This window comes from Amblyomma americanum, chromosome 3 (assembly GCF_052857255.1).
Source record: "Amblyomma americanum isolate KBUSLIRL-KWMA chromosome 3, ASM5285725v1, whole genome shotgun sequence".
NCBI lineage: Eukaryota > Metazoa > Arthropoda > Arachnida > Ixodida > Ixodidae > Amblyomma > Amblyomma americanum.
In genome coordinates this window covers 29,689,545-29,704,385 of record NC_135499.1, presented here as the reverse complement: position 1 = coordinate 29,704,385, position 14,841 = coordinate 29,689,545, and the positions used below count along the sequence as shown (strand labels likewise).

At 45.9% G+C, this 14,841-nt stretch overlaps 1 protein-coding gene across 10 annotated transcripts in view; it reads left to right on the top strand.

Annotated features, from left to right (window-relative positions):
• The window catches only part of Lrch (Leucine-rich-repeats and calponin homology domain protein), a 314,440-nt gene that overhangs the window by 9,855 nt on the left and 289,744 nt on the right, over positions 1-14,841 (top strand). For all 10 annotated transcript variants that reach the window (XM_077657196.1, XM_077657188.1, XM_077657195.1 and 7 more), the window contains exon 2: positions 6,428-6,572. In XM_077657196.1, coding sequence (XP_077513322.1) covers positions 6,428-6,572 — 145 coding nt within the window. The remainder of the gene's footprint in view (positions 1-6,427; positions 6,573-14,841) is intronic.

The window sequence follows — 14,841 nt, the reverse complement described above, 5'->3', positions numbered from 1 at the left end:
TTAAAGAGGCAAGGAAGCGTTATGCAATGTCGCAAGGCACTTTCTCCTTAACACCCCACACAAACTTCGCCGATGTGGTGCGCGGGCGCGGCGCATCACACCGGTCTCAGGCACCTGCCCAGTTCACACCTAGTGAGGCTGAGGCAGGGCCATCCGCGCCCCTGGCAGATGCAGCGAGAGCTGCTATGCCACCCCCAACAACGGGCCGGCCGTCCTCCAAGTCGGCAGCCCGCAAGGCTTCCCCCGTTCGGGAGAAGTCTACCACCCCCCTGCCCGCGGGTTCCCCGCGGAACTCCAGCGCCTCCATGGAGGCGATGGATACAAGTCAAAGCTCGCCTCGGTCGCAACGGCGACGGGGCTCTCTTGACCGGAAAAAAGAAAAAACCACGATAACAGGCCCTCAACAAGGAGGGACCTGAGGTCTCAAAACACTCCTCCTTAAAATAATCATGGCGTTCCTTATCCACTGGAACTGCCGTGGAATTTTAAATAACTACAGCGATACAACAGATCTCCTACGCTCTATGTCTCCTGTAGCACTGTGCCTTCAGGAGACCAATTTGGTACCTTTACAAAAAAATATTTTTAAGAATTATAAAGTCTTTCGCCGTGACCGTGAGCAGGCAGATAGGCTCTCTGGAGGTGTTGCTGTCGTTGTTAAGAGCGGTGTTGCAACACGTGAAATCCAGCTGCAGACGAATTATGAAGCCATTGCAGTCACCGTCATTAGCTTTAAAACAATTACCTTATGTTCAGTATACCTTCAGCCACACCTCACAGTAACACTTCATGACCTAGAATCACTTTTTAATCAGCTACCAGAGCCATATCTGGTAGCTGGGGATTTTAATGCACACTCCCCTTTCTGGGGGAGTGAACAGACAGACACTAGGGGCCGTATATTAGAAGATTTTATTCTGTGCAATAATGTTTGCCTACTCAATACAGGCAAACCCACATATTGCTCTCCAGCCTCAGGAAAAATGAGTTGCATAGATTTATCTTTTAGCTCTTCTTCCGTTTTTACCGATTTTAAGTGGGATGTTCTCGATAACCCGTACGGAAGCGATCATCTTCCGGTAGTGATTAACTTTTCATCACCACCATCAGTCATCCCTAGTAAACCACGCCGTTGGAAACTACACCTTGCCGACTGGCAACTATTTAGAGAAAAGGCTAGCCTGGAGAAATTATTTTCAAACAGTCTTAACGTTGACGAACTGAATGAAATTTTTACAAGCTGCATTATTGATGCTGCGTGCCAAGCTATTCCGCAATCGTCAGGAATAGTACGACAAAACAACAAGGTATGGTACACGCAGGAATGCCGGGAAGCAAAAAAGAAGCAAAATAAAGCTTGGGGAGTTTTTCGAAGATACCCAACTCAAGATAACCTCATCAACTTTAAAAAGACGAGAGCAAAAGCTCGGTACATCCGCCGAAATGCCGAAAGAACATTATGGAGAAGCTACGTATCATGCATAAATAGTTCAGTTACGTCCAAAAAAATGTGGGAACAAGTCCACAAGTTTAACAGAAGCTTTTCTCCTTACACAATTCCTTTCTTAACAGCTCCAGGTACACAGACAAATATAGAGGAACAGGCAAACATCTTGGGAGAACATTTCTCAAACATTTCTAGTTCTTCACACTACACAGAAACATTTTTAAAGCATAAACATGCAGTGGAGAAACATAGACTTCCAACAACGGGCTGCACAAAAGAACCGTACAATGGTTTAATAACACTCCAAGAAATAAACGAAGTTCTCTCGGCCGGAAAAAAGACAGCACCTGGCCCTGACAATATACATTACGAAATGCTAGCACATCTTTCCCAGCAATCTGTGGAGGCGCTCTTGAAGTTTTTTAACCAAGTGTGGGTGCTCGGAAGATTGCCGAAAGCCTGGAAGAAAGCAGTTATTGTTCCATTCCTGAAATCTGGAAAACAACCAACATCCCCTACTAGTTACAGGCCGATAGCCCTTACCAGCTGCCTTGCCAAATCATTCGAAAGTGTGCTGAATAAAAGACTAACTTTTCTGATTGAATCTCTTGAGCTTATTGACATCCATCAGTGCGGTTTTAAGAAAGCATGCTCAACAACAGACCACTTAACTCGCCTGGAAAATACTGTCCGAGAGGCTTTTATACACAGACAGCACTGTCTTGCCGTCTTTTTTGACCTCGAGAAAGCATACGACACCACCTGGAGGTTCGGCATCCTTCGTGACTTAGCAGATCTTGGCATCCGTGGCAGGATTTTGAACTGCCTGAAGGACTTCCTTTCCGACCGCTCATTTCAAGTGCGCCTAGGATCAACCGTGTCCAGGGGCTTCGTTCAAGAGAACGGGGTTCCTCAAGGGTGTATTTTGAGCACGACATTGTTTGTTATTAAAGTAAATTCCATAGCCAAAGTAATACCGAAGGCCATTATGTATTCCGTCTATGTTGACGATCTGCAAATAGCCTGCACATCTTCAAACCTGGTAACATGCGAGAGACAAATACAGCTGACAATGGATAAACTGGTGACCTGGGCAGACGAGAACGGTTTCCGGTTTTCCACACAGAAAACCGTGGCCATTCTTTTCTCTATTAAGCGAGGCTTACAGGCTGACCCATTTATACACCTGAACAAAACACAGCTACCGGTGAAAAATGAGCACAAATTCCTAGGCGTAACCTTTGACAAAAAGCTCACTTTCCTGCCTCATATAAATGCACTGAAAAAGAAAGCCTCCCGATCCCTCAACATACTCAAAGTACTGTCACGAAAACATTGGGGTGCCGACAGGACATGCCTTCTAAAAATTTACCGCTCTGTAGTACGCTCTACCCTTGATTATGGATGTATAGTGTATGGGTCAGCGAGACCATCATACCTTAAACGACTAGATACAGTGCATAACTTGGGTTTGCGTCTCTCCACTGGTGCTTACAGGACATCACCAATTAAGTCTTTATGTAGAAACCAACGAACCGTCACTCGAGGACCGAAGAACCATGCTCACGTGCTCGTACGTTTTAAAAATCCGTTCGCTTCCCAAACACCTATGTTACCCCATAGTCACAAAGTGCCCATCAAGAACACTTTTTAACAACAAACCACAAGCTATCAGGCCACTCCTCCTGCGTTTTGAAGAGATGTGTCAAAACCTCGGAGTACTGGACACATTACCTGCCATTGCTCGAAGACGAGCTCCACTGCCTCCATGGCACAATTTTCCGGCAATCTGTGATTTTACCCTTACGCAGTTCCAAAAAAAACAAACTCCAAAACAACATATAGTACAGGAATTCCTTGCACTCGAAGAAAAATACAGTAGTTTTACGGACTTTTACACTGACGGTTCAAAAACGAATGTTTACGTAGGAAGCGCAGTGGTGCGAGGAAATTCGGAGACAGCAATGCGACTTCCACAGTGCGCATCCATCTTCAGCGCAGAATGTTACGCAGTATGTGTGGCAACAAAAAAAATACTAAACGAGAACCTCAAAAACACTATTATTTACACAGACTCTTTAAGTGTACTTACAGCCCTCCACTCTAGAAACGCAACCACTCCCATACTTGGGGACATCATACACAACATTGTAACAGCAACAGCTCGAGGACAGAACATTAAACTCTGCTGGGTCCCGAGCCACGTCGGAATAAAAGGAAATGAGAGAGCAGATTTGTGTGCCGCTCAAGCTCGGGGCAAGGAAATAAAAAAAGTAGATATACCCTTTAATGACTGTATGAAATTAGTTCAACAGAAATTAAGACAAAAATGGCAGTCGCGTTGGAACAGCGAAGTGAATAATAAACTGCACTTTGTAAAACCAGTTTTGGGTGAATTTAAGTCATGTGTGCACCAGGAACGTTTTAAAGAAGTGGTTTTATGCCGTCTGCGAATTGGCCACACGCACCTCACGCACAACTTCCTGCTAACAAAACAAGATAAACCTGGTTGTGAGGAATGCGGAGAAGAACTTACTGTTAACCACATTTTATTCTTATGTGTGAAACTAGAAAAACTAAGAAAAAAGTACTTCACTCAATTTTATCATGAATACATTCCTTTTCACCCAACATTGCTCTTAGCTGATAATGCCATTGTTAACATACCCTCCGTTTTTAGCTTTTTAAAAGCAGCGGGCATCCTCGAAAAACTGTAATTTTTGAACCACTGGTTCCCATTATTACATGATACACCTCAGCCACTTTCTCATTCCTGAGAAGTAGGCTGAGGCTTTTTATTTGATTGGTTGGGAGCCTCAGGATCCTTGCCTAGCCAAGGATAGCCGCTAAGGCTGCCTGACCTTCTTTAACGCTTTTACCATTAGCGATTTCCAAATTTCTTCTCTTCTTTTACTAGGCAGCACAATGTTTTTAGGTCATCTACGCCATCGGCATTTTTTGATATTCGTAAACATTCTACAGAAAGCCAATTCTACACCTTGAGTTTGGCGCATGATGGCCTTAGCTGCCTATGTGCCATAAAACCCAACACCCAACACCCAAACAGCTTCATAACGTTCCCACGGCCGGTCATCTTGGAGTCTCCCGCACCTACGACAGCCTGCGCCGCCGCTTCTTTTGGCCCGGTCTATATCGTTCTGTCCGCCGTTATGTGGCCGCTTGCGAACTGTGCCAACGGCGGAAGACGCCCTCGGTTCTCCCTCCCGGGCACCTTCAGCCGATTCCCATCCCCGTAGACCCGTTTTCCCGTGTCGGCCTCGACCTGCTCGGCCCTTTTCCGGTGTCTGCTATGGGAAACAAATGGATCGCGGTCGCGACGGACTACTCCACGCGCTACGCTATTACTTGAGCGATCCCAACCAGCTGCGCAACTGATGTCGCTGACTTTCTCCTGCACGACGTCATACTCCACCACGGTGCTCCCAGTCACCTGCTCACCGATCGCGGTTGCTGCTTTCTTTCCAAAGTGGTCGCCGAACTCCTCCGCTCCTGCTCCGTCTGTCATCAATTCGCCACGGCCTACCATCCGCAGACGAACGACCTCACTGAACGTCTGAACCGTACCCTCACCTACATGATTTCCATGTACGTCTCCGACCATCACAGCGACTGGGATATTAGCCTCCCATTTGTTACATTCGCCTACAATTCTACGCGTCACGATACAGCCGGTTTCTCCCCTTTTTACCTTCTCTTTGGCCGCGATCCTTTGCTGCCCTTCGACAGTGTACTGCCCGCCACCGCCTCCACGAGTCCTTACGCTCGGGACGCCATCGCTCGCGCCGACGCTGCCCGTCTTGTCGCCCGCCAGCGGCTGTCGGCCTCCCAAGTCAATCAGAAACGACGTCATGACTGTCGCCTTCGTGAAGTCACCTACTCTCCTGGCTCCCTTGTGTTACTCTGGATCCCTTCCCGCCGTGTGGGCCTTTGTGAAAAACTGTTCCCCCGATATACAGGCCCTTATCGGGTCGTACGTCCGGTGACCGCAGTACGAGATCACCCCGCTACATCCGCCATCTCCGGCCGCTGCACCCCGCACCGACATTGTCCATGCGTCCCGCCTCAAACCTTACAACTCGCTGTCTAGCTGGCCTGTGTAGTGCGCACCGGGACGGTGCTTTTGCCGCGAGGGGGGGTCATGCTACGGACGCTGGGAGGACGACGAAGTGGTTGGTAACGAAGACGACGCGGAAATGCGCTGAGAGTCTACTCCAAGCCATCGGTTCCTTGCGTAGCAGGTTACCCCTGCTCTTTCTACTGCTGCTTCTAGCCGCCACGTATCAATATCACTTCGTTCAGTAGTCACAGTTCTGCATTTTATAAACAGGCTGCTGTAGCTCGGGAGCATGGTCTAATATGGCTTTTTTGATTAGTGTAGAGCCCATATTAATGCGAAAGCATTAGATGGCTCATCGGTCATGAAACCCCAGCGTCGCCCAAAATGTGGTGTTTCAAAACGAGATGGATTAGTGGGTAGATTAAGTTGGATTGATGTAGGTCAGTGGGTGGGTTAAGTCAGATTAAGATGGATTAGCAGGTGGATAAAGTTGGATTAGTGGAGTTTTCATTCTGCCACCAAGGACAGTACCAAGTGTATATGGAGGCAACCAAACCTAGGAACGCATCTTTGACCGCAGCTCGGAGTTCCGAAAGGTTGCGGTTTGGTGGCAGACGTACACTGGCAACCTAGACATAGACAACACAAGTAGATTGTGCACAAAATTTTGATGCAACTCTAGATGCGCCACCAGTACTTTTGCATTAACAGCACGTAAGTCCCTGAAGTACCCCCTATAACTTTCAAAAGTTGCCTTGCTTCAAATTGGTTCAGTAGCCATTTTCTTGTTGATGGGTTTGACTGTACCTGTGTCAACATTCAGTGAGTTTTTGGCATGGTGCATTACATTGATGTCTCGCATTGACTGTTTTTGCTGAGTCTTGAAATGTGACCTTGCACAGACCTATCCCGAAATCGGTTGAGCGAGCTCCCCGCCGAGCTGTGTGGCCTGGTGCTGCTGGAGTACCTGGACTGCCACAGCAATGTCGTGCGCCTGGTACCACCTGCTGTGGCTGCACTGCAGGCACTCACCTACCTGGATCTGAGGTCAGTGAACCTCGTGAATGCAGAAAAAAATTGCGGGATGACGACGGAACAAGAGGCATCTTTTCTTGTCCTGTTGTCTTTGCACAGTTTTTTTGTCATTCACTATGAACAGACTAGCCCAACATCATGTCTTACTTCACTGAAGCTCTCACACAAGGGGTGAGCTCCACTGGTATATGCAGGTTATGCTGGTGCGAGACATAACGGGCTGACCCAGTGGCTGTACGCATTTGCAGGCATGTCTGGAATCTCCAGAAGCCTTGCTCAGCTGTGCATGTGCGTTACTGCCCTCATGGGAAGCTTTCTTTTTTAAAGAAGCATCATTTAAGAGTCAGTATTGGTCACCCTTATGCCTGCTGTAACACTTCGTATTTGGTCATAGGCGGAATTTTTAATCACTGTCGTGAATTTTTGCAGCAACAAAATTACTGTCAGCACATGGAGGCTTTTTGTGCCCTTCCACTACAGACCAGCCGAGCAGCTAAATTGTGCAGGGGTACAATCTTTATTAAGTAACTGTAGTAGGGAAAATGAGAGGCCTTTTATTTATTTGTCAATGCTGCCATCTTTTTGAAGGATTTTAACATGGTTTGGAGAAAAGTGCCTATACAGGAACATATTGGTAAAAAAGTCAAAAGAAACACAATTTGATGCAAGGAAAATATAATTTATAGGTATAATTTATAGATAGAAAATATAATATATAGATTTAATTGATAGTTATGCGATTCATCGATTAGTGATATTGCCAGATTGGCTTGGTGGGAAGGAAATAGTGACCTATGCGGCTGCAGAATGACACTGCTATATGTGTGGTTAACTTTTTGTGGCCCTGTAGCCTAGGCTAGGCAGAAAAGGGAAGGAGGCAGGCCTTTGTCTCCTGAAGGCTGGAGGACCGAAGTGCAAGTGTCATTCTCCGACAGAATATAATCTGGAAGACGGTGGTGATGAGGCCAACAAGTTCACGCAAAAGAATGGACTCCTCTCACGTTAAACAACTGCATGACCCCACCAGTCTCCCGCCAGTCGTGCTTTAAGAGCGCTGTACGATTGTTTTTTTTCCGCATGCGCACGCGTCCTTGCAACCATGCGCACGAGCGCACGAGGGCGCAACTGCGGATGAGGTGCTGTACGATCAAGTTTGCAGCATGCGACCGCGCGGACGACTCTGGCGTTCTGATTGGCGCGCTCATCAGTGCCGCCGCAGCAGCACAAGCATCTGCCGTAGCGAAGCACTAAGATATCTTGCCGTACGAATATACACATATTGATATCGTGGCTCATCCGAGATGTGTTTAGCTGTGAGATTTTTCACAGCAGGTAAAACCCCAATCGGCTGTGATAGCTGTGGATCTCGGTGCAGCCAATTCTGATGTCCGCGAACGAAGTTGCAACAAACTTTGCAACACCGCAGGCGAGGTTCTAAAACAGCTTTGTGGGAAACGATTAACGTTTGCGCTATTTCCACTTCAGAAAGTGAAAAAAGGCATCACACCTTGATCGTGACACAACTCGTTCAACCGCTAGTCGGCTAGACTCCGTTCTAACTACGATCTAAGATTTTTTGCTCCTAATATTTGAAGAGTACCCCCATTGAAAGTTACGCTATACCCTAACATGCAATAGCGATTTCAGAACGATGGCGCGATTCGTATCGCGAATTCTCGGAGCCAAGGATACGAGACTAGAACAAAATATAGGTTAGCAGTACAGTCATATTCGATCATTTGTAATTATAACGGGGAAATTCACATAGCTGAGATCAGGCACAGGTTATATCATCAGTTATTCACACTAGCGCATTGCAGTCTTTTTACATATATTTTAATAGCCTTTATTTTGTAGCTTTTTCATTAATCCATGCACACTTTGGTTATCATAAACAGGCCTCCGTGCTGTCTCCCCACTTAACTGTTATTGCAAAAGACACTTATCTATTCGTCGATATCAGAAGTGTGTGTCTGAATTGTGCATGTATTAAAAATTCCATATTTTAGCACACTGCTGTCGAATACGAACCCAAATACACGAAAAAATTATGACATTCCCAGTAATTTGGAATATGTAAAATCAGTTGTAACTGCAGCAGTGTTGCATTTCACAGAAGAGTGACTGTGCAACAGTACTGCTTTCTCTCTAATTTTATTCAATCTGTTAGAAAAGCCAAAATTGAAATAGCACAGTGTAGTGACAATTAAAGGGGCCAAGCCGTCTATCACTGCGCTGAAATGCAAAGCTTTGTTTTTTGCAGTGACAGCAGGTGACCAGTTTTATTTTAGCAGTCATTCCTTAGATCATAACGGATGAGAATTGCGCAAGCTAGAATGTGCAAACAAGCCTGGATAGTTGTGCTCAGAGCCAGTCAATGGTGACACATGCAGAAACAAGCTGGCATGTTGTCTGTACAACTCCGAAAAATTCTGAAAGTGCCCATGCTAATGAAAACAAAGTGGTTGCTTAGTACTTAGTCAAAGGCCATACATGCCTTTTACCTTTAGTGTAAACATAACATGATGTGGGAGCTGGTAAACTGGCTTACATCTGGACGGCTCCTGGTTGAGGTTCGGAAAGAATACTTCAAATATTTAGGGAAACAGGATGCACTGACCATGCATAGTGGTTATCTCAAGCAGAATTTGTAGAAATACATTTACAAGGTGAAAGCTGTGTTGTTGCAAAATACAATTAAATAAAAAATAAGCTTATAAGTGTATGTAGGGCATACATGCATATATCCTCTCATATGAACCTCCTTACCCCGCGACGTCACGAAGATGCGGTGGCGCTGATGTTAGCAGCGACTTTCGCATGGTAGGCAAAACAGGTTCCGCTTGCCCGTGCCTACTGCAGCTTCCGCAGCTACCGGCGGCTGCTTCAAGCCTGTGCACTGCAGAAGCAGCATTTATTGATCAGCTGCGTCACTGCTGGATCCGCGTAGTAGCATAAAAAATATTAAATTAGCCTCGATAGGTTTCTCGCGCATAAATTCTGCATTCGGAAACTGGCTATTAGGCATTGGGCCACGGTAGTAAAGCGCGAAGTCTGGGAGTCGATAGGCACTGCCACTCAATGCACTTAATAGCATGCAAGTTACTGCGTTCATTCACCTGAACTTCAGGATAGTAGGCTGACAATTGCTCAAGGAAAAAAAAGACATATGCAGCTGCACACGTACTTATCACCTTGAGCCGGAGTGCACGGGGCGCCGACAGGTTCACTCGCTCGTCCCAAAGGAATGCGTTTTTTTGTTAATAGCACATCATGTTTTAATGGCGCGTTTTATAACATTTAATATTTACTTGAAACTGTTTCTTGATATGACGACGTAATTATTTCATTCGAGTAGAAAGAAGTCTGTTAAGTTGTGTCAATCTTGCGCGGTCGCGTTGGTGTGCTTAGAATAGCGTACCTTAAGTGTGCTAAATGCCATATGCTTTTTCATTGCATCATGCATGTGTCATGTTTCATGAGGTAGTACATGATCGCGAAGCTTGTTTGGAAAGGAGCAGCCACAGGCGTGCTACTAACAGACACGTGGCGAGATTGAGAGGGGACGCGGAAATGAAAAGTGTTTTCGTTATTTATGCATGTGATATGTAACTAAACTTGGTGCAAATATGAAATTCCTACGCCAGTTTCAGTAATTATTTTATTTATAGCTATACCTGGTGCAGTTCTGGGTAATTATAATTAACACCGTCGTCAAGTCCCCCCCAAGGTCTCAAATAATTGAGTAGATAGTGCGCAGTTTTTTTATGCCAGCATGTACATAAAGCCCTGTTCTGTACGATGACGCGATTAGTTCCTTTTCTATAAGATCAGTACTTATGCATGCATAGTTACATGAAAACGTTTCTTACAAGAAATAACTAACACAGTACTGCACGTGTAGAGAAAAAAATCTAGAGATTTATTACGCTCCTCAATGTCTCAGGAATAGTTTGCGACAAATGGAATCATTTGATTTTCATGCGAATTACGAAGGTGAGTGATCCAGTCGCAGAAAATGTGAGAGGTCACAAAACGAACCTTAAAGTTTATTCCCTCGTTTATGGCATCTTCGCTTTCGCTTTGGTCAAAGAAATGCGGCACTGAAATCTAAGAAATTACCTCACAATTTTTGACGACCACACGTCTAAAAAGCGTAATTTATAAATTTGTACTCAATATTTTGCTATAATTTTTCGTCCCGAAACTAGACTTCAGGGCTAGGAAAGAAAATAATTCTAGAAATGAAAAAATTTTCACCAAATCGACCAGCTTAACAAGAGGACAAGTCGGCCTGGCTGGTGCGTGGTCATGCGGCTAAAAACAGCGCTAAGCGAGACAGGAGATCAGGGACACGACGCTGTCCCCACTTTTCGCACAGCGCGACACGTACGTATGTCAGCAGACGATGAGCTCATGTCTGCTCCGACGAAATAAGGCCAGCACTTCCCCTCACTATTGTCCCGAAGTAAAATCATTCCGGCTAGTGCAGAGTGTCAAAACTTGTTTTATTCAATGCCTAGCGCATAAATAAATGGCAGGAACGCTTTCTACATGTTTACTACTAACCATATATACTATACAGTGGCAAACTATTTCTCTTTATAGGCCGCACGTGGCCAACGCGAGCTCGTGTACTTCAACAAATTACTAAGTTGGAAGCATCGACCATTGCTATGATTCGCAGAAACTGGAAACACGCCTACAAGCCTTGAAAACCCGCGCTCAACACCTATCCGCGACGCCACTCCCCGACCTTTTGCCTACCACAAACTCACTAGCGACTGGAGCGCCACCTCGTTTGTTTACAAACATGCAGGAGGTCTATAGCTTTACAGTAATGTTTAAGACTTTTCTGAGCAGAAAAAAAAATTAGGGATCGTAACTCTATAAAATTTTGTAACGTGCTAGCTGTTATTAGCAACATCTTCCGCAAAGTAAAGCTTATTTCATTGCCAGTTTGGTTTTCGAACTGCCAAAGTTTCCTTTAGGCATACCTTATGTTAAAATGATTTAGTTGTTAACCTAACTGCTTGAAGATCTTTGCCTAGGCTATGCCTACTTTTCGGCTTCATAAAGAGTGTGTATGAGAATTTAAACAGTCCTAGAAGGGCTGCATGTATTAGGCAAACAAATTTCTTGTTTTGTGGCCTCCTTTTCAAAATAATGCACCAAAATGATAATCCTCCTTAGGGCCTTATATGAAAACTCATGTTACTAATGTAAGGAAAACAGCAACTCTATAAATAAATTAATATTGAGTACAGGTTTGTGCCTTTCCATGCGTTTCACTGCCGTCAATGTGAAAAAATCACATTCACACACAAAATTCACAACAGCTGTAATCTGACTCCATTCATGACGACAGAACTATATGTGAAATTTAGCTTTATTATAGAGGAGAAGGAGGCACCCTTTTATAAACACTGTAAATGCTGGCCCCATAACATACTGGCTGGCCATTTCAGATGAGGATAAGGATAAAATGACACATGCACATAACTGTCACATGCGTAAACACACGCACCTAGCTTTTTTAACCACATCTCATAATGGAAGTCTGTGTTGCTTCGCTTGAAATAGGGTAGGATAAAAGCACAAAGGAAATACTGACACATGTCAGCTCGTAATGGAGACGGGCATGGCCGACAGTAAAAACTATTAATGCAGTCCTATTAACATTGCCAAATAGGCCAATTCCAAGCACAAAGACGGTTGTTCTAGAGTGTTGGAATGTTGATATTGATAGTGGGATGGCAGACCATATAGCAATCAATGAAGACTAGTTAAGTGAAACAGTGAGAGGAAGCAAGGCAGCAATGTGGGCTAGTTGGTTGTACATTTGTTGGGAATAACGCGCTACACACGGACAAAAACTGACAACTGAAACGACGGACATAGGACAAGCACGCACTACCGTATTTACACGATTGTAAGTCGACTCGAATGTAAGTCGACCCCCCCAAATCGCATGTCCGAAAAAAAAAAGTTGACGCGAATGTAAGTCGACCCCCCCAATCGCATGTCCGAAAAAAAACCACCGGTGGAGCGCTTCAGAAACGAAAATTTATTGCATAGATGGGCTATTCATCCTCACTTGAGTCATCTTCAGTGGTACTGCTGTCGTCATCTTCGTCGTCGCCGCTGCGATTCCACAGCACATCGTCCTCCATGGAAAGCCCGCACTTCCTAAATGACCGCACCACGACATCGCGTGGAACGGCCGCCCAAGCGGGAATCACCCACCCGCACACAGCCGCCAGGGAGGCTCTCTTCACGCGCCCCATTGGCGTAAGTTCCCGCCCTTCTGCCGCCAGCCACTCGTTGTACGGAGCAAGTCCTTGAATGGCTTGTTAATGCCAACGTCTAGCGGATGCAGCTGCCCCATCAGACCGCCGGGAATCACCAGCATATCTGTATCTTCTTTTCGGAGCTCTGCCTTCACTTTCGCGGTAAGGTGGCTGCGAAATGAGTCCAGCACGAGGAGGTTCGGATTGCAATTTTTGAGGGATGCCCCTGGCCTCAAAAGCCACACCCGACGGTACCAATCAATAACTAAGTCATCCGTCATAAAGCCTTTTTCGTTCACTCGCACAATCATACCTTTCGGGAACATTTCCTTTGGCATAGTTTTTCTTTTGAAGACAATGTACGGTCGGAGCTTCGTGCCATCTGCCAAGCATGATAGCATAACAGTGAACCGAAGTTTCTCGTTTCCTGTTGTGAGAAGCTTAACCTCGCGAGCTCCCCTCACGCTCACTGTTGTGTTGCTCGTCATGTGGAAGTAGACGGGAGTCTGGTCCGCATTGCCTATTTGGCCGAGCAGGTATCGCCGCGAGTCGCGGAGCTTGAGGTAGTGCCTATGGAAGGCGAGAACTTTCTCCTCGTAAGCAGCAGGCAGCTTCTGGCATACACTAGTACGCCGACGAAGCCCAAGCCCTGCTGGCTTTGAAGTCTGTTCGGAGTATTCCAGCTTCCGCAGCAAAGACCCAGGCTTGTTGCGTGATCATTTCGCATGTCACTGTAAGGGACCGATCACGTATTTCGGTGACATACGCTGCAAGCTTGACCTCCAGCTCCAGAAAGCGTCCCGACTTCGGCCCACGCAAACCTCTTCGCTTTGAGTCTCAATCTAAAATTTTGTCTAGCTGCTTCCGCCACTCCCGCACCAACCGTTCAGAAACGTTGAACTTGCGGCCCGCCGTGCAGTTGTTGGTTTCTTCGGCGTAAATGATGGCCTCTTTCTTGAACGCTGCAGTGAATGAGTGCCGAATGCTTTTCGAATCTGGAGCGCTCGTGGCGAAGCACACGGCCGGCAGTCGAGTCAAAAGCACCAACTCCAAGCACCACCAAACAAAGAGTGATCGGTGTCGGGGCGTCTGCTCTTCCAACAAACATCGGCATTCCCCAGAAGCGCCGCTGTTACCTATTTCGCAACCAACTGAAATAGCGGCTCTTCCATCAGCTAGCGATACTCCCAGGCGCTGGCGCAGACTCCGCGATTGGAACAGCGGGACAGTGGCCCTTCCCGCGAGTGAAATGAAATGAAATTGGTTTTGGGGGAAAGGAAGTGGCGCAGTATTTGTCTCAAATATCGGTGGAAACCCAGTTGTAAGGGAAGAGATAAAGGAGGGAGTGAAAGAAGAAAGGAAGAACGAGGTGCCGTAGTGAAGGGCTCCGGAATAATTTCGACCACCTGGGGATCTTTAACCTGCTGTACTGACATAGCACAGCACACAGGCGCCTTGCGTTTCGCTTCAATCGAAACGGCCGCGGTCGGGTTCTAACCCGGGTATCCTGTTCAGTAGCACTGAACCATCTCGGTGGGTAACAGTGTGCGCAGTAAAAATAAAAAATTAAAAATCCTGGCCAAAAAGCCCGCGGAATACCTGAATGCTACGCTTGGAGCCAAAGAGCAAACAAAAACTTCTAACATCGCAGTAGCATCCCTGATAGATTGTTTTTCTTGCTTTTATTGGCAGTTCAAGGTTTCGTTTCGATTGTAAGTCGACCCCCCCACTTCGGAAATTTAAATTAAAAAAAAAAGGGTCGTCTTACAATCGTGTAAATACGGCAACTAAAATTTATTCTGGTGCGAGGGGACATAAATACATTTCATGCACATGCTCAAAACAATCAATTCATTGCCACCGGCTGGGTTGCACGCTCCTTCGTTTCTTGATTAGTTCTAAATCCTCACTTGATAACAACACCGAGGGTGTGCTTGCGCACTAGTCTTCACCGGCCTCCCATATATCAAAGGCTTCTTTTATTTTTTTTC